Source organism: Carcharodon carcharias, chromosome 9 (genome assembly GCF_017639515.1).
Source record: "Carcharodon carcharias isolate sCarCar2 chromosome 9, sCarCar2.pri, whole genome shotgun sequence".
NCBI classification, from domain to species: Eukaryota; Metazoa; Chordata; class Chondrichthyes; order Lamniformes; family Lamnidae; genus Carcharodon; species Carcharodon carcharias.
Genome location: NC_054475.1, coordinates 126,757,662 through 126,776,307, shown reverse-complemented (window position 1 = coordinate 126,776,307; position 18,646 = coordinate 126,757,662). Strand labels below are relative to the sequence as shown.

The 18,646-nt window shown below is 46.3% G+C and overlaps 1 protein-coding gene across 1 annotated transcript in view; it reads right to left on the bottom strand.

The window, feature by feature from the left end:
• Positions 1–18,646, bottom strand: part of si:ch211-26b3.4 (connector enhancer of kinase suppressor of ras 2) — a 748,930-nt gene that overhangs the window by 242,212 nt on the left and 488,072 nt on the right. The window contains exon 14 of the mRNA XM_041195459.1: positions 6,849–7,087. Within this exon, the coding sequence (XP_041051393.1) occupies positions 6,849–7,087 (239 nt within the window). The remainder of the gene's footprint in view (positions 1–6,848; positions 7,088–18,646) is intronic.

Genomic DNA, 18,646 nt, shown 5'->3' with positions numbered 1-18,646 from the left:
ACATTGCTGTGGACTGGAGTCACATGTCGGCCATACCAGGTAAGGACGGCAGATTTCCTTCCCTTAAAGATATTAGTGAACTAGATGGGTTTTTACGACAATCGGCAATGCTTCATGGTTATCATCAGACTTTTAATTCTAGAATTTTATTGAATTCAAATTTCACCATCTGCTGTGGGTCTCTGGGTTATTAGCCCAGTGACAATATCACTATGCGACCGCCTCCCCCAATACTAAAGGAAAAAAACAGGTCAAATTAATTGCATGTTTAAATGAGATATTAAACCAAGACTTGTGCCCTCTCAAATGGACGTAAGAGATCTCAAAGCGCTTTGCAACGAGGAACAGAAGATACTTTATGGTGCGTTGTTTAATTTTTATTACTCAACTGATATAATTTTTAAAAAATCAGAATATCTGGCCAAAGCCTCTTCGCTGTTTATGGGACTTCGCTATGTGCAAATTGGCTGCTGTGTTTCTTACATTGTAAGCAGTGGCTACACTTCAGTACTTACTTGGCTGTAAAGCAGTTTTGTACATCCTGTGGATATGAAAGGCACTATAGAAATGCAAGTTCTTTCTTTCAAATGTGAAGTTAATAGAATTGGAGACCTGCTTCTTATCACCTGCTTTATACAGGCTTGTCATTCAAAATAATTCTGCTTTATACAGAATTTATCTTCATAGCAGTTGAATAAATAGCTCAAAGTGTCATTCCTCTTATCTCTCTCAGAGGTCTGCTCCAAAATTACTAATTTTACAGATATTCAGCAAGGGCAAGTCATGAACAAAGAATGGCAGGCACAGCTAGAGCACAAATCCTTGCACTGAACACCTGGTTAAATTACCGTCAAATAACAACAATTTTGTATATTCTTAACAGCAGCTATTCATAACAGACTGCCCCTTTAATCAAATAGGTTCCAGTGCCTTAGTTAAAATATAAATAATCTTCCAAAATGGGCTTAATAGATGAAAAATGGGCTTCTTTGTGTTTTGCTGCCTAGTCCGAGGCGTTGATCAGTGCTGGCAGGAGGCACTTCTAATACCTTGGGCTTTTGCCTGAATGCCATATCAACAGTAAACATAAAGAGAGGTTGCTGTGCAATTCCTTACTTCCAGCACAGAACTGTGCTAATGGTGGATTAACTGAGTTAAAGACTATTTCCAAACTGCGCTTATCCCTACCTACGTTCCTTACTCTAGTGGGGATAGAAAATTACTCTCCACTGTCAATGAGGTAATAATGAATAATATTATTAATAATAATGAATAATATTATTAATAATAATTTTTTTAAAATTCAAAGAACAAAGAAAAGGACAGCACAGGAACAGGCCCTTCGGCCCTGCAAGCCTACGCCGATCATATTGCCCGTCAACTAAAACATTTTGCAATTCTGGGGTCCGTATCCCTCTATTCCCATCCTATTCATGTATTTGTCAAGCTGCCTCTTAAACACCACTATCGTACCTGCTTCCACCACCTCCTCTGGCAGTGAATTCCAGACACTCACAACCCTCTGCGTAAAAAACTTGCCCCGCACATCACCTTTATAGTTTTCTCCTCTCACCTTAAATCTATGTCCCCTATTAATTGACTCTTCCATCCTGGGAAAAAGCTTCTGACTATCTACTCTGTCCATGCCGCTCATAATTTTGTAAACTTCTATCAAGTCGCCCCTCAATCTCTGTCGCTCTAGTGAGAACAATCTGAGTTTCTCCAACCTCTCCTCATAGCTAATAACCTCCAGACCAGGCAACATCCTGGTAAACCTCCTCTGTACCCTCTCCAATGCCTCCATATCCTTCTGATAAATCAGAATTGCATGCAATATTCCAAGTGTGGCCTAACCAAGGTTCTATACAGCTGCAGCATGACTTCCCAGCTTTTATACTCAATACCCCTGCCAATGAAGGCAAGCATGCCATATGTCTTTCTGACTACCTTATCCACCTACGTTGCCACTTTCAGTGACCTGTGGACCTGCACACCCAGATCCCTCTGCCTGTCGATGCACTTAAGGGTTCTGCCATTTACTGTGTAATTCCTGCCTATGTTAGACCTTCCAAAATGTATTACCTTGCATTTGTCCGGATTAAACTCCATCTGCCATTTCTCCGCCCAAGTCTCCAACCGATCTATATCCTGTTGTATCCTTTGACAATCCTCTTCACTATCTGCAACTCCTCCAACCTTGGTGTCGTCTGCAAACTTGTTAATTAGCCCAGTTACATTTTCCTCCAAATCATTTATGTATACTACAAACAGCAAAGGTCCTAGCACTGATCCCTGTGGAACTCCACTAATCACAGCTCTCCATTCAGAAAAGCACCCTTCCACTGCTACCCTCTGTCTTCTATGACCAAACCAATTCTGTATCCATCCTGCCAGCTCACCTCTGACCCCATGTAACTTTACCTTTTGTACCAGACTGCCATGAGAGACCTTGTCAAAGGCCTTACTGAAATCTATGTATATAATATCCACTGCCCTTCCATCGTCGATTATCTTATTCTTATCATATTATTACTTGAATGGCAAGTAATTCAAATGAAGTAATCTTACAAGGTTCCAATACCTTTCTAAATTTGAGTGGGGGTGGGAAGGTGGGGTAGCACTGTAGCCGCAATTCTCAAAAAGAAGGCTCCCTGACAGCACCCGAGCCTTATGAACTTATTCCCATTATATACTTATAGACAGTCAAACAAGTTCATCGTTAACTGAATGGTTCACATATTATCTTCAAGTAGAACTCCCTCAACTTTCTGTTCTAAGGTAAATAATAAAAGGGTTGTCAAAGGAAGGGTGTACTTGATCAGAGACCAAAGAGGAGGCTTTTTTGGAGACAGAAGGCCTGACACAGGTTCTAAATGAATACCTTGCATTGTTTCACTAAAGAAGAGGATGCTGCCATATTATGAACATATGAATTAGGAGCAGGAGTAGGCCATTCGTCCCCTTGAGCCTGCTCCGCCATTTAATATGATCATGGCTGATCTGATTGTGGTCTCAGCTCCACTATCCTGCCTATCCCCTATACCCTTTGATTCCCTTGTTAGTCAAGAATCTATCTACCTCTACCTTAAAAATATTCAATATTCAATGACCCTGCCTCTACCACAAGCCAACAAGGACTTCTTAAAGGTAAATCATGCTTGACGATTTTGATAGAATTATTTGATGAAATAACAGAGAGGATGGATATAGGTTGGTGCAGTTGATGTGTATATGAACTTTCAAAAGACATTTGATATGGTATCACATAATAGATTTGCTAGCAAAATTAAAGCCCACAGAATTAAAGGCTAAGTGGGAGTGAAGATATGAAATTGGCTGAGGGACAGAAAGCAGAAAATACTGATGAATGGTTGTTTTTCAAACTTGAGAGAGTTATTCATTGGGGTTGACCAGCGGTCGGTATTAGGGTCACTGCTCTTTTCCATATACATTAATGACCTGGACGTGGGTAGACAGGGCATAATTTTAAAGTTTTCAAATAATATGAAACACAGTAATGTAGCAAACTATAAGGAAAATAGTAGCTGAGTTCAGGAGGACAGAGACTGGTGAAATGGGCAGATACAAGGCAGATTAAATCTAATGCAGAGAAGTGTGAAGTGATACATTTCAGGAATAAGAGACAGTAAAAACTGAAAGGCACAATTTTAAAGGAGGCACAGGAACAAAGAGACTCCATACACAAGTTTTTGAAGGTGGCAGGACAAGCTGAGAAGGCTATTCAAAAGGCATACAGGATCCTTGGTTTTATTAATAGTGGCATAGAGCACAAAAGCAAGGCAGTCATGCTAAACTTTTATAAAACACTAGTTAGGCTCCTGTTGGAGTATTGTGGACAATTCTGGGCAGTGCCCTAAAGGAAGGATGCCAAAGTTTTCAAGAAGATGCAGGGAGATTTACTAGAATGATGCCAGGGATGAAGGGCTTCACTTATTTGGGGAGAATGGAGAAACCGGGGTTGCTCTCCTGAAAGCAAAGATTGTTAAGTGGAGATTTGATAGATTAAAAAGGAGAAATTGGTTCCAGTGGCAGAAGAGTTGGTAGCCAGAGGACACAGATTTTGGGTAATTGGCATCAAGACCTTGAAGGAACATGAGGATTTTTTTAAATTATTCAGCAAGTTGTAATTATCTGGAATGCACTGACTGAAAGAGTGGTGGAAGTAGACTCCAAAAAGAAATTGGATAAATACTTGAAAAGAAAAAAAATTGCAGGGCTCTGGTAAAAGAGTTGGGGATTAAGATTAGGTAGATTTTCCAAAGAGCTGCCACAGGCAAGATTGGCCAAGTGGTCTTCTTCTGTGTTGTATCATTATATAATTCTATTATTGGAGCCTAGTCACTGTTGTAGATACATAACAAGACCCCACAAACAGTAATGAGATAAATAACCAAATTATCTGATTTAGGATTTGGTTGAGGATAAATACTGATCTATGATTAAGAAGCCAAAAAAATGCCGGAAATTGCATAAAACAGGAACTGGCATAGAAAGCACTAAAGATAACTGCACTTCAGCCAAAATAAAATCCTGCACCAATTGACAGTAACAGCTAAAAAATCTCAGGCTTCTGGCAAAGGTATAAACTCTTAGGGTAGAAATTTTCGTCCTGCGGGCGGGTGCACGCCTGAACCGAATGGGAGTGAAATAGTGCATGATGACGTCGGGCGAGCCTATTAAGGCCCTTAACTAATTAATTAAGCTTCATTTTTCGCTGCTCGTTCAACTGTTTGGTTGACGAGCAGGCGAATAGGCCAGTTGGGATGAAGTTCCCAATGCTTACTAAAAAAACAGTAAAAATTTCTTTATATCCTTTTTTACATGTCCCTCTTCATATGACTGAGTCACATGTGGGGACATGTTTATCTCATATGTAAAGTTTATTTTTGTATTTAAAATCCCTCAGCTCCCTGAGGCAGTTCTGTGCCTTCAGGGAGCTGTCAATGCTCCTCCGCACATGCGCACTCTTCAGCGTTTGCGCTCCTCCAGTCCCCCCACCTGGCAGCGCTGAGGCACTTAGCACACCTTTCACACAGGCTGGCCGTTAATTGGCCAGCTAGCGTGAAATTGCAGTCAGAGCCCGATTGCGGACAGTGATTGATCTCGCAGCAGTTCCCAGGTCCGCCCGCCATGCCCGCCCGACAAGGGGTAAATCCTCCCCTGAGAGTTGGAAATCTCAGATTTCCTTCAATTGTGTTGCAGCCATACAACGCCCAGCCAGCCATCCTTAATTCACTGTTTAATATTGAGTTGATCAATATCGAGCTAATTTAGTTTCATTGACAAGCAGGCATGTTAACCTATCGTGTTTGAATAGTGGACACATTTTATATCAGAGGTCTGCCAGAATAAAGTAGAGACTAGGGATTACAGTTAGTGATATTAACATTCATATGGCTCATCTCTTATTTTAATGGTGGCATCAACCCATTTAAACCCATTAACACCTCAACTAAAACAATGGAGGGAGAGGAGATAAAAGCAAAAAACTGCGGATGCTGGAAATCCAAAACAAAACAAAAATACCAGGAAAAATTCAGCAGGTCTGACAGCATCTGCAGAGAGGAACACAATTAACGTTTTGAGTCCGTATGACTCTTCAACAGAACAGAGGGAGAGGAGATAAAAACAAAAAAACTGCAGATGCTGGAAATCCAAAATACAAACAGAATTACCTGGAAAAACTCAGCAGGTCTGGCAGCATCGGTGGAGAAGAAAAGAGTTGACGTTTCGAGTCCTCATGACCCTTCGACAGAACTTGAGTTCGAGTCCAAGAAAGAGTTGAAATATAAGCTGGTTTAAGGTGTGTGGGGGGGGGCGGAGAGAGAGAGAGAGAGAAGTGGAGGGGGTTGGTGTGGTTGTAGGGACAAACAAGCAGTGATAGAAGCAGATCATCAAAAGATGTCACCAACAATAGAACAAAAGAACACATAGGTGTTAAAGTTGGTGATATTATCTAAACGAATGTGCTAATTATGAATGGATTGTGTGAACACTTTTCCATCACAATAATAATTACTAGCTTTTTATTCTTTGTGAGGTAAACATATTTGTCTCCATGAGTTCTCAAAGGTTCACATACTGTAATGATGCTGATACTTGTTGATCCTGTATCATACTAAGCACTGAAATTGAACTCTTCAGCAAATTAAACACATGAAGGTGGAGCATAGAGGATGATGGGTTTCTGACTGCAACGCAGTCAGAGATTTACATATTATAAATGCCATGAATCAGCCAAACTTCTACCTAATGCTACAAAGGAAATCTTCATAGCTTAAATAATACTGGTTTTAAAAGTAGCAGTAAAACTACAGTGCAGTCAATACAGTTAATAAATCACCATTAAAAATTCAAGTTTAGATGCATTTGACACAGATGACACTGGGCACTGCTGTTTGAGGTCAGTGCGGATTTGGTGGCAGTTCAGTCAGAAAAAAAATTTAACTTATATTTGGCTATTTTTGCTGTTGGAAGTTAAACTGGGACCTAGAATTCCTTTGGGACACTTCAGAGGGACCAAAAATGTAAATTGCCACAGATTCAAATAATTTTTGACTTAAAGGAGCCAAATAGTATTCACAAAGCGTTAATTGCATTCACTAACCATTGCTGTCAAATCTACCATCTCACTTTAAAATGGTGATTATTTTACTATGAACTATACCAATTGCTTCAGAGTATACTTCCAAATGCAAGGCCCACACATGTTTTGCGAAGCTTAATTAATCAAACCCAAAACATATGCCAGACCTGAGCCTGGGAAACAGACCAGCTAGATAATAAAAATGAATGGTAAAGCCAAACAATAGAACATAATTACTTACATGATAGAGAGGCACCGTGTTGCTTTCAGGCAGTGGAAAATTCAAGATATCCTGAGAAGTGGGATCAAGTCTCACAGGGGCTGTCAATACTGAGGGACTAATAGGGTAGCTGGGGCTTCCTGGGTTCTTCTTCCTCCTTGAGCTCCTGCTTGTATCTCTCTTGCTGTCCCTCTGTGTCATAGGCTCCTCTTGGATGATCAGAATTTTATCATCACTCAGATATCGTAGAAGTGAATCCTCTGGGTCAAAGGAGGAAAGAACCAGAACATGGTAAGTTCATTTGCAAGTGTAGCAGACTGCACAAGTTTGTAAAACTCTAAATTGAAGCACCACTTCCTTTAAAATTTCAGGCAACCACAAAGCAACCCACAACCGTTTGTTCTGAGCCACTCTAAATGCCATCCAATCAAGAAACATTCCATTACACCAAAAAAAATGTTATTTTGGAGATACTGGTGAAGTCTCCTCCAAGAAGTCAAATGTAGCTTTAAATCTTGTTAGGTTGTTCATGAGAAAGCAAACTGGTTCAGGTGTGGCATGTGCTTGTTACAGTCTCAGTTTTATAATCATTTCCTGTATTGTAATCATATAGCGAGATCAAAATGTTCTATTTTCGGTGCTTTTTTAATAGTAGACGAGAATTGATTAAATAAATCAAATGAAAAAAATCCTAAATAATTTTACAAACTCTGCTCATTTCCAGATTAGCAAAGAAATTCTCACTCTTATGAAATTTCTGTACAGTTTAAAAGCAGCACAGGGATATGCCTCCATTGGATTACTTCATGGATGCTTGCAGCCTCAGAGAGGCAGGCCTCAGTCAGTTCAAACCATTCAAAATGCCAACATGAAAGGCACTCTGGGGTGTCTCATGTTAGATTTTTCATGTCCTGCACTCAGAATGAATTTGTGCCCATGAGCCTTCATATGGAAAATTAACAATCTCTGTACAAACACACAAGGAAACTCTGTGGAAAAACAAACCTGGGACATTTTTACACACTTCCTGGATACAACAGCACAAGCTGAGGCCTGCAAGGGGCTCAAAGCCTATCCACTCAAAAGCAGTCCACTATGCGGTGCAGGCACCATATATAAATATAAAAACAAAGCCAGGAAGTTGTCTTTATATTATTTTACTGTAATACTGTATTGACTGGACTCTATACTATCCTAAAAATAAAGACTTCCATTAATATTGTGCCTTTCACAACCACAGTATGTCCTAAAGCGTTTTACAGACAATGGGCAGAATTTTCCCCCCGTTGGGGGGGATGTTCAGGAGCGGGTGTGTGGAGGCGCCCCTCCAATCAGTGCCCCTAATTGGTGGCACACCGCAATTTTATGTGGGTGGGCCAATTAAGGCCCACCCAGCGTGACATCCGTCAGGAAGCGCTGTGAGCTCCCTGTCTGGGCGGGTGGATTCCCTGAGCCGAGAGTGTGCTCTTTCGCACACGATCGCGAAAGAGGCTAAGTGCTGCCTCAGGGAGATCGGCTCCAACTGTAAAAATGTTAAAAATAGTAAAATAAAATTTCCATGACCTGTCCCTTCATGTGACACTGCCACGAGTTGGGACATGTCCATCACTTTTAGTTGAACTTAAATCTTTAAAAACCTACATGAAACCTCATCCTGCCCATGGATGAGGTTTCATGCTTTCTCTGAAGCCCACCAGGGCTCCCGGCCTGTCCGCCAACCTTAAGGTTGGATGGGCATGTCCATTAATGATGTTAATGAGTTTGTTAATGGCCTATTGAGGCCATTGACAAGTTGGCGGGCGCACAGCTGTTTCGGCTGAGTCCCTGCCAACCTGAAAATTGAAATGATGTGGGGTGATGCTGGGAGTTCTGCCCAATATCGTCCTGCAACATTTTACGCATCGGCGAGCGGGCCCCGCCCCCCGCTCACCGACCGGGAAATCCTGCCCAATGAATTGCATTCGGAGGGTGAAATTTTCCCCACCCGCCCTGCAAAAAATCCTGAAGGTGGGATAAACAGTTGGAATTCTGTTCTGCCAACTTTCAAGGAGGGCCGAGCTTCCCGATGAACAATGTCAGGATCCCTATTTGCATGTATTAGCATGCGTGCTCATTAAAAGGCCACCTTGCCAGAATTAAGTTTGCACTCCAAATTAAGTTCCCTGCCAACGAGAATTTAGAACATTCAGTTTTACAACTGTATGTCGCATGCATCTGGTGAGCTTCACCTCTTCCATAACTTTAAGGTTTGCAGATGTTGCTTTCTCCTTTTTGGGGACCTTGCATAATTCAATTTGAGGGCAATTAGCAAACACTATGCTAAGGCTGGACAAGAGAGGCAGGTTAAAGCTGAAAGGGGGTGGGGTATGGTGGTAGGGTGGAGCGAAGGCTGGACATGGGAGGCAGGCCTAGGGAGGAATGGTGGGAGAATGCCCAGGGCTGCCCGGGTGTTAATGTCCAGAGAATGGTGGGGAGGAAGCGCCTGGAGAACAGGAGCAGGGAGAGTGCCCAGGAAAGCCGGGGGCGGGGGGGATGTCTGGGAAGGCAGGCAGAGACAGCGTTTGGAAGGTCAGGGGGAGTGTCTTAGAGGGTGTAGCTGGTGGTGTTGATGGTGGGGTCCTGGGGGGAGAACTCAGGGTACTGGTGATAGGAGGGATCAGTCACAGTCAGAGGGAGGAATGGGATGTGGCAGGGTGGCAGGTCCAGAGTGAGAGTCTGACAGGTCTTATTGGGAGGGGTCACGGTGGCAGACAAGACAGGCAGGTGGATAATGAGAGGGGGCAGGGTCAAGGTGGGCATGAGGACGGTAATGGGTGTCTCTCTAAGGGGAAGGAAGGGATGGGAAGGTGGATTGTGATATGTTCTAGGGTTACAGGGGGATTGAGGTTCAAGGGCGATAGAAGGGAGAGGAATGGTGATATTGGGTGGGTCTATGGTGATGGGGGGAAGTTGGTGGGTGACAGGGGGAGTGTAGAAGGTGCTGGAGTGGGTTTGAAAGGTGACGCACACCATTTTTCCAAATTGACCTAGACCACGCTGTTAGTCAGTCAGTGAGATCCCTCAAAATGGAAGAAGGGTCTTTTCGGGTGGGTGGAGTCATCTAGTTGAGGCAGCTAGATGACAAAGATGCTCACTTGTGTTCTCCCTTCTAAAGCAAAGCTCACATTGCAGCAGGTTTGCTCCCAATTGATGGGTCCCATAACATCGAGATCCCAGCAAGGAGTGCTGTTCATTTTGTGCCATTTGCCATCAGCTGCAGTCAGATGCAGGGAGGGAGGGAGGTGGAATTCTTCCAAGTGGCATAGCAGGTGGATGGCAGCCAACTTGCGATTCTAAACCCCCATCCTACCGGGTGAATGGTCATGGCTGACATGGGATCATACAATTAAACTTCTAATGCTGCAAAGGCAATGGTCTCTCTAGAGTTTCGAGGGCAGTGGAGACAGCGGAAAAGTGTCCACCTGAGGCTTCTTGCACGTGGCTCTCAACACCCTGGTCGAACAACAATGTCTCCATACACATTCATGTATGAACAGGAGGAACACTCATCTCTGGTCCTCCAGGATGTCCTTTACCTGGAAGCGGTGGAATGGGGGTGTTATGTCTAGACGGAGGCCAGGTGAAGGGCTAAGTACTTGCCTGCTAGCTTTGAGATGGAGGGAACCTGTAAAGGACACGTTCACTTATCTTAGCACTTCAGCTTGTTCACATATCCACTGAGATGTTGATGATGCAGGCTACAGGCAACCCTGCCTTAGTAATGGCTCTCATCCATATGAGGAGAAGGAGGGCCCATTGCAGGTTGGCACAGAGCCATGAGGAGCAAGGGCCTGAGCAGCAAGAAGCAGCGGCACTTCAAGAAGGTCAAGGTGCTGGTGAACAGGGTACACTTCAATGGTGAGCATTGGCCTGACCGTGTGTGTATTGCAGGCAGTGTTCTTATCCAGAGATAAATGAAAGGTAATGCCAGAAGTGACTTTGTTTATCCCAGGATGTGGTTGCCCATATCTGCCAGTTTCTCCAATATCAGCTGCGGCCGGAAGGACTCTGGAGGAGTAGTTTTGGAGCTCCTGATCTGCATTGAGTGAATGGCTGCCCAGGTGCTGTTTAAATATGATGCCAGGATCTTCAACCCATGGGGCAGAATTTTCCCCTCATTGGGGGGGAAGTTGAAGAGCGGGCGTGAGGAGGCCCAGCTCAGATCGGCGCCCCCGATTAGGGGTGCGCCGCCATTTTACGTGGGCTGGCCAATTAAGGCCCACCCAGCTTGACGTCCACACGGAAGCGCTATGCATTCCCTATGCAGGCATGGGGGGGAGGAAATCGCTAAACCCGAGAGTGCACTCTTTTGCGTGTGCACAGGAAAGAGCGCACTCATCTACCTGAGGCTAAGTGTTGCCCCAGGGAGATTGGCTCTACAATAAAAAATATTAAAAATAGAAAAAAAAATTCCCTGACATGTCCCCTCATATGACACTGTTACATGAGTTGGGACATGTCCATTACTTTTAAGTACAGTTTAATTAAATTTTTAAAAACTGACATGAAACCTCATTCCGTCTGTGGATGCTTTTCCTACTGTCCGCCAGGGCTCCCGGCCTGCCCACCAACCTTAAGGTTAGACGGGCAGGTCCATTAATTAGTTTAATGACTGCCAATAGCCTCAATTGGCCATTGACAGGTCAGCGGGCGCATAGCTGATTTTGCTGAGACCCACCTACCTGAAAATTAAAAGGGTCGCGGTGACGTCGGGTTCTGCCCAACGTCACCGCATGTCATTTCATGTGTCAGCGAGTGGGCCTCGCCGATGGGAAAATCCTGGCCATGAGATAATGGCAGGGCGAGCAACTTCCTTTCCACCCTGCCATGGGATTCACCGAGCATCTCACTGAAGCATAATTAATTAGCTGAATAGCGCAAGGTTGCAAGTGTTCAGTCGTCCCACCACCCAGTGGCAATCATGCTGACTGTCCTGCCCGCCACCTGACTTAGATTCCAGATTCAAGGTTTCGCCTGAAGTGCAAGTTCTGCTGTTACATGAGAAACATGGAAGCTAATTTGCACAAAACAAGGTCACATAAACATCAATGAGATATATAGCATATTATCTGCTTTATTGACATTGAGGTTGAAAGACAATTGTTGACCAGGACACCAGGGAAAACACCCCTGCTCTTCTTTGAAATAGTGCTATGGGATCTTCTAAGTAAGCCTGACAGGGCAGATGGAGTCTCAATTTAAAATCTAATTTCATCACCATTGATAGTGTGGCTTTCCCTCAGTGCTGAAGTGCTAGCTGAGATGATTTGCTCAAGCCTCTGAAGTGAGACTTGAACCCACAACCTCTGTCTTAGAGAGTGCTACTCACTGAACCATGGCTAACACAAAAGTGAAAATAAAAGTTTGAACACATATAGGGTTGCTGCTTTCCAAATTTAATCAATATAAAATAGCCATCCCACCACTATTAAACTGAAATCTTTTTTAAGGGTTAAGATTTGTGGAGTACTCAATTGATTGTTTAGCCATCCGTATTAAAAATGTGACATCTATGCACAATTTCTGCCAACATAACCTAACTTCCTGTCGTTTGTTTTTGCCATACACTTTTGGCAACTTTTTTGCCATTAGATTCCTATGTCATCATTTATAATGGAAACTGTCACCATACACTCGACACACTCTTTTATTATCAGGGGTGCTGTAGTACCTCAGGTTTATATCTTCAATGCAGAATAATTCCTTTGCTCCAACCAAGTCTATTTCTGCATTTCCTAAACTATTCCAGGTTTGAAGTAACTACAAATAATAACAAAATCAAAGCATTATTTTAAAACAAGGATAGAATGTATGACCTTAGATGGGGACTGAATTATATGCATGTCTCCTGGTCCTACAGGCTGTAGTCTCTGACCTCACTTCACCTGGAGATGGCACTTGGACTTGACTCGCTCTGTGCAATGCCACTAGGTATCAACTAGTTAACTCTAAATAGGCTGAATTGTCCCTGTGGGCTTTTGAGCCCAACCATCAGGTTCAAATGGGGGTTAAAAGCCCGCACTTTGTGGGAAACAGTCACAGGAGTGGCTAGTTAATGGGCAGAGGAGGGTCTTCACCATCCAATTAAGGATCAGGGACAGCCTATTGAAGTTGGAGGGCCATTCGGAGGCATTCCAGTTTGAAAGCAGCGGCAGGATACCATGGCAGGTAAGAGATGGAGAGGGCACCCCAAGATGTTAACTTTTTCAAACTTTAAATTAAAAATGGTCTTTGCAGCTGGGCCACCACTGGAGGTGGTGGGGGGGGGGGGGGGAGGAGGTGGTTGTGGGGGTGTTGGTGGGGGGTAGTGGGGATAGACTCTTTACAAGGTCAGTTATGTCTGCTGCTGTACCCAGGTAGATAGGGAGGCAGCTAAAGTGATCCCCGCTCCTCCAGAAACCTGGAGGTTGGCTGGAAATGTCCAATCAGCCTCTTTCAATTGACTTTAAATGGCCCTTAACAAGGGTAGTTCTGACACCTCCAAGAAATCGGCTTGGGGATGGGATAGAGCCAGAGAACCAGCACGCAGTAGAACTTATAATATCCTCCTGCCTCTGCTCCCCGACCCTGGCCAAGGCTCAAAATCCAGAACATAATATAGTAGATGAAGGATCTTCAGAGTTACAGTGAATTCAGCTGAACACAAGTCAAGAGTTAATTCAGGCACAGGGTAGGTCGTGGCTTTGTGCAATAGTGTAAGGTGGGTGATAGCAACTCACCGGCCTCCTGCAATTTAAACCAACAGAAATAAAAATTAGGAGAAATGTAAAACGAGTTACCGATTCACTATGAACATTCTGCATTGTCGCATAAAGTCATGATCTACCCACAATGTCCAAACTCGCTTCTGTGAGTCTTCTCCTCTTGCTTTTGTGCTTGCTCCTCAAGTCTGTGCTGTGCAAGTGAAATACTTAAGGCTGAATTTTCCCTCTGGGCGGGAAACAGAGATTGTGACTGTTTCCAGGTGCTGAACTCATCCCCCAATATGATGGTGTATAGGCAATCATTGTGATTTACATGGGATGCCCCCTAAATAGGCCTGGAGAGAGGCTCCCTGCCCAATTAAGGATGGTGGGTAGGCTTTCGAAACTGGAGGACAAATCAGAAGTCCACCTGCTTGAAAGAAGCAGTACGCTACAAAGAAAGATAAATAAGAGAGAGGGTGCATCCTCTCCCTCTTCAGCTTCTTTAAACTTGAAATAAAAAATGGCTTTTGGAGCCAGATTACCACCGTGGGTTTGGAAGGGAAGGTGGGGGAGAACCCCTCTACAGCACGGCTTCTCAGTGCTCCTGAGCCCAGTTAAACAGGGTTGCCTGAAGGCCTGCCTGGAGTGCTGGCCACCAGCTATCCACCAGGAAGCAATTTCCAGGCACCTAGTGAAGAATTTTACATTCGTCAGTCGGGTGGGTCCGAACGACTCAGCGGCGGGTGGCCGATTGCCGCTGGAGAAACGGGCCGCACCGCTATTTTCCGCGGGTGGGCCAATTAAGGCCCGCCCCGCGGTTAAGCGACTCCCGTGGAGAATGGGAAAATAGTTGCGGGGGTGGGTGGCCTCAGACTGCCGGTTCCAATGGGGAGCCCGCATCCTGCATAAAGAGTGGCCAGGCAGCCTCCTTGAGGCAGTGCACCATGGCCACTCGTGGAGAGAGGGAGGGAGGTCTGAGGGGACAGCAGCATGAGCAGGAGGAGCGGGGGGGTGGCAGGCTGCAGGAGAGGCCAGCAGGGGGCCACTGTGCCCCTCAATTTTCCAATGCATGCCTTGCTGTCCTCCTGCAAGAGGTGGGCATCTGTCGGCACCTTCTGTATCCGGAGGAGGGCTCCCCATGTCACCAGCCAGGTGTGGGAGGAGGTGGGTGACTCTATAAGCGCCCATGATGATGGCACACAGTGCAAGAAACGATTCAACGATTTGCTGAGCTCTGGAAGGATGAGTACCATGTCTGTCTTAGCCATTTGACCCAGAAGGCAACCTTAGCCTTTGACCACCCCCCGACACCCACTGCCTCCCCCCGCCCCCCCCCCCAAACCCCCAACCACCATGTCTTGCTGTCATTGCTGCATAGGGCATATGTTGCATGCTGGGTGGGCAAATGGGTACTGAACATGCTTACACCAGCTTTAGTGGTTGAGGAGAAGAAGGGTTCTCCCTGCAGCATATGTTGTTCTTTGTGGCATTTGAGTAGTCTGGGGGCAATCTGCAGAGGAGGCCGCACGACACATACTCAGAACTCCAACACATGTCATATTGATGGTAAAGAGATGGTGCAAGGGGTGCCTCAAGGTGTTTTGGGCAAATGCCATCTGCTGGCATTAGCGCCTCACCTATTTGCATCTCCTTGCGATGGGCGCCAAGAGGCATGTGATATTCAAAGTGATGGACGCTGAATGTGTTCAAGGGGACCGTTGAGGGAGGGGGTTAGGATCAGCCGTACTATCTCCTGGGGACTGATCACCAGTAGTGTAGAAAGGAGCGGCTGGAGGCCTCGGATGGGCCATTGTGGTTGGGGTGTGGTGTGCGCATGCAGACTACACGAGTGAGCAGCCCCAATAAATCCTCTTCTCTGTTTTGCAAGCAAAAACCCACCACAATGCCCAGGAGCGCCAGAGGCCCTCCTGCAGCACCTCATGCCTTTTGAAGAGCAGGCCATGGAGCTGGGCAGGAGTCAGGAGGCCAGGGGCGGCGAGGCTAGGGTCCGGTGGCCAGGTATTTGAGGTCCATAGACCCTTCCACTCTATCTGCTCACCATCCAAACCACTGATGTTTGCTGCAATCGTTAATGCTGAAACACTGCTCATTCACAGACTGAGACATTCTGACGTGTGGGTCATACAGAAGGGACCCTCATCTCCTTGAGGAATCGCGTCTCCACCACCTTCCAAAGTCACCTTATCCCATTTGTAACCACTATTACCATGGTCTAACATGCCATTGGATCGCTGCTGCACAGCCAAAGACTTATTTCATCTGAGGGGATTTAGGACCTCCAGCACTCTTTCAGCCAATGCGCCCCACATTACTTTGTCCAAAAGGTCCTCAGCTGTGAACATCATGGCACTCAACTTAGATGAATGCCACCACATTACTCATCCCTGTGCCAAGGAGAAATGTTGCCTTCTGTCCACTCGGTCAATGCCCCTCCTTACAGAATGAAGGCCAAGAATGTGACCTCCCAATCTCCCGTGATCGATGGCAAATGTTGCTACTGTTTGCAATGTTTCTTCAGCCCCGCAACTATCCAGGCCACAATGCATAGGTCAGGTACCTCTGCACTCTCCCCACTCCTATGGTTCATAACTTGCCATGTGGCATTCCTGAGGCCATCTGACTAGCCTGTCTGCATGTGCGTTTAATAGTTGGGGCTCGTCTTGACTCTTTTTCACCTATGTTCTTCTCCTTAGGGTCTTGAAGGGTGAGCGACTGATGAGGCTGGGGGGGGAAGGGTTGAAAGATTGAACAGCTCTAACTGATGCACCATCCTTGTTGTTAATTTCAGCATCACCACCAGAGTGACCTGCACTTCGACCCCGCCCCCCCCCCTCCCCCCCCCTCCACACCTGAGGGCCAACAAGTGCAACTTGTGGCACATCATTTCAGCCAGCCAGGCATCAGCACAGACACACACACCTGGGTGGGGACTTTACCGTCGGCTCGTGTCCCGGGTCACAGTGGAGAGGGCACATCAAGATCGCGGGAGGAGGCGGTAGGGGCAGAGAGTGCCGATGGCTCCAGCAGATGGAGGGCTGCAGGGGATGAGGCAAATGCTGAGTCCGACACTGATGACATGTTCTGGAGTTGTCCCCATTGCAGCAGCTGCAGGAAAGGCAGCAAGAAGTGCGTTTGTATCTGGCAGGGTTGCATGAGGGAATGGTTCAGTTGCTCTCTGCGACGGAGGAGTCTAGGCATAGCGCACGTGAAGAATCCGCCCTCAGGGCAGAGCTTCAGGATTCCTTCAATGAGAGATTGGCGACTCATAGAGAGGGGCTTCCACCAAATGGATCAAAATATGATTGGGTTACGCTCTGACCTGCAAGCCCTCACAGCAGTTCTGGCCACAGGTAGTGTTTTCCATTGTGGGAGATGTAGTGGACACCATGCACGGGCACTCGGTGCCCACGCATCTGCGGTGAGCACAGCGGTAGATTTGGACCTCATGTCGGTGCAGCAGCTGTCTGCCATCGCTGCGACTCCTCTCAGGGAGCTCCAGATGAGGGCAGCAGCTCCTCTGCCCCTCTGCCTGTCAATGTTTCTTCCATTGAGGCTGCGACAAATGGGGAGGTGCCAGTTCTGAAACTGGCCACTCCCTCCCAGGTGGGGCCATCACAGGCTCCATGGGCCAGAGGACGACCGCCAAGGTCATCGAACCCAATAGGACAGCAGAGTCAGCAGGCTGTCTCTCAAGCCACTCCAAGTGATGGGGCGGCACCTAGATGTAGCACCCAAAAACGTAAGCATAAGGCACCTTAGGCACTCCACAGGTATGTCACTGGTGATTTTGTTTTGGCTTTAGAATAGGGACCCATATTTTTGTGATCGCTAACAAGTGGTGTGTGTTTTTGTTTTGGACAAAATAAAGTCCACCTTTGTAACCATGGCTGAAGGTCTTTTGTTTGTGGTGCATTTTTCTTTTTCACATATTTATCATGAGTGTTTGAGTGGACATTGATGTTTCTGTACTAAGCCCTTATTTGCAGCTAAACAGGTGGAAGATGTGGCACCTAAGTGCCACCTGTGGAAGTGCCAGGCAATGCTGTTCTTGCTGATCCATGTGTGTGGAGCGAGCTGAAGGTTCTTTGGATTAAATTGTCTTGGGTGTCCCTGTCTCCTTGGTGTAAATGCGGGTCATCGTTCTACCCCTCATCATCGCCCTGTGCTTCCTCATCCTCTGAGGCACTGCTGGATTCATCATGTGCAGCCTCATCCAGGGCGTCAAGGTCTTCATCGTCGGCTGCATCCCCCCTTTCCAGTGCAAGATTGTGCAGGGCGCAGCAGACTACCACTATCAGAGAGATGCGCCCCCTGAACGGTCCAGGCAACAGAAGCGCATCTTGAGAAGACCGATGGCTCTCTCCACCACAGCCCTTGTGGTGCTCTGGCTCCCATTGTACCGATGCTCAGCTCCTGTTCTTGGATGGTGTACTGGCGTCATGAGCCACCTTCACAGGGGATAGCCCTTGTCACCCAGCAGCCGACCATCCAGCCGAGCCAGAGCACTGAAGAGCCCCGGCACCTGAGTCTGAAGATGTAGGCGTCATGGGAGCTGCCTGGGTACCTTGCACAAACTTTTAAAATCTGCATCCTGTGATCACACACTATCTGCACGTTCATGGAGTGGAAGCCCTTCCTGTTGACGAAGGCGCCTTGATGGCCACGTGTGCTGTCCATAGCACCCTGGACACGGGGGAAGCCAGCAATGGCCGCGAAGCCTCTAGATCGCTGTTTCTGGCTTGCCTGGTCGCAGCAGAAGTGGATGAAAGTCAATACCCATCTGAACAGAGCATCTATAACCTGCTTGACACAAGTGTGGACAGCTGATTGGGAGACACTGCAAAGATCACCCACCAAGCCCTGGAAGGAGCCAGAGGCATAGAAATGGAGGTCACCTGTGAGCTTCAGAGTCGCTGGCATCTGGTGTCCACCCACACAGTTAGGGGCGATCTCAGGGCCAGTCATCTGACAGATATAGGTGACTGTCTCCCTTGAGATTCGAGGCCTCCTTCGGCATTGCACCTCAGTCATATTGAGGTAGCTGCTTCGCTGCCTGTATACCCTGGCAGCAGG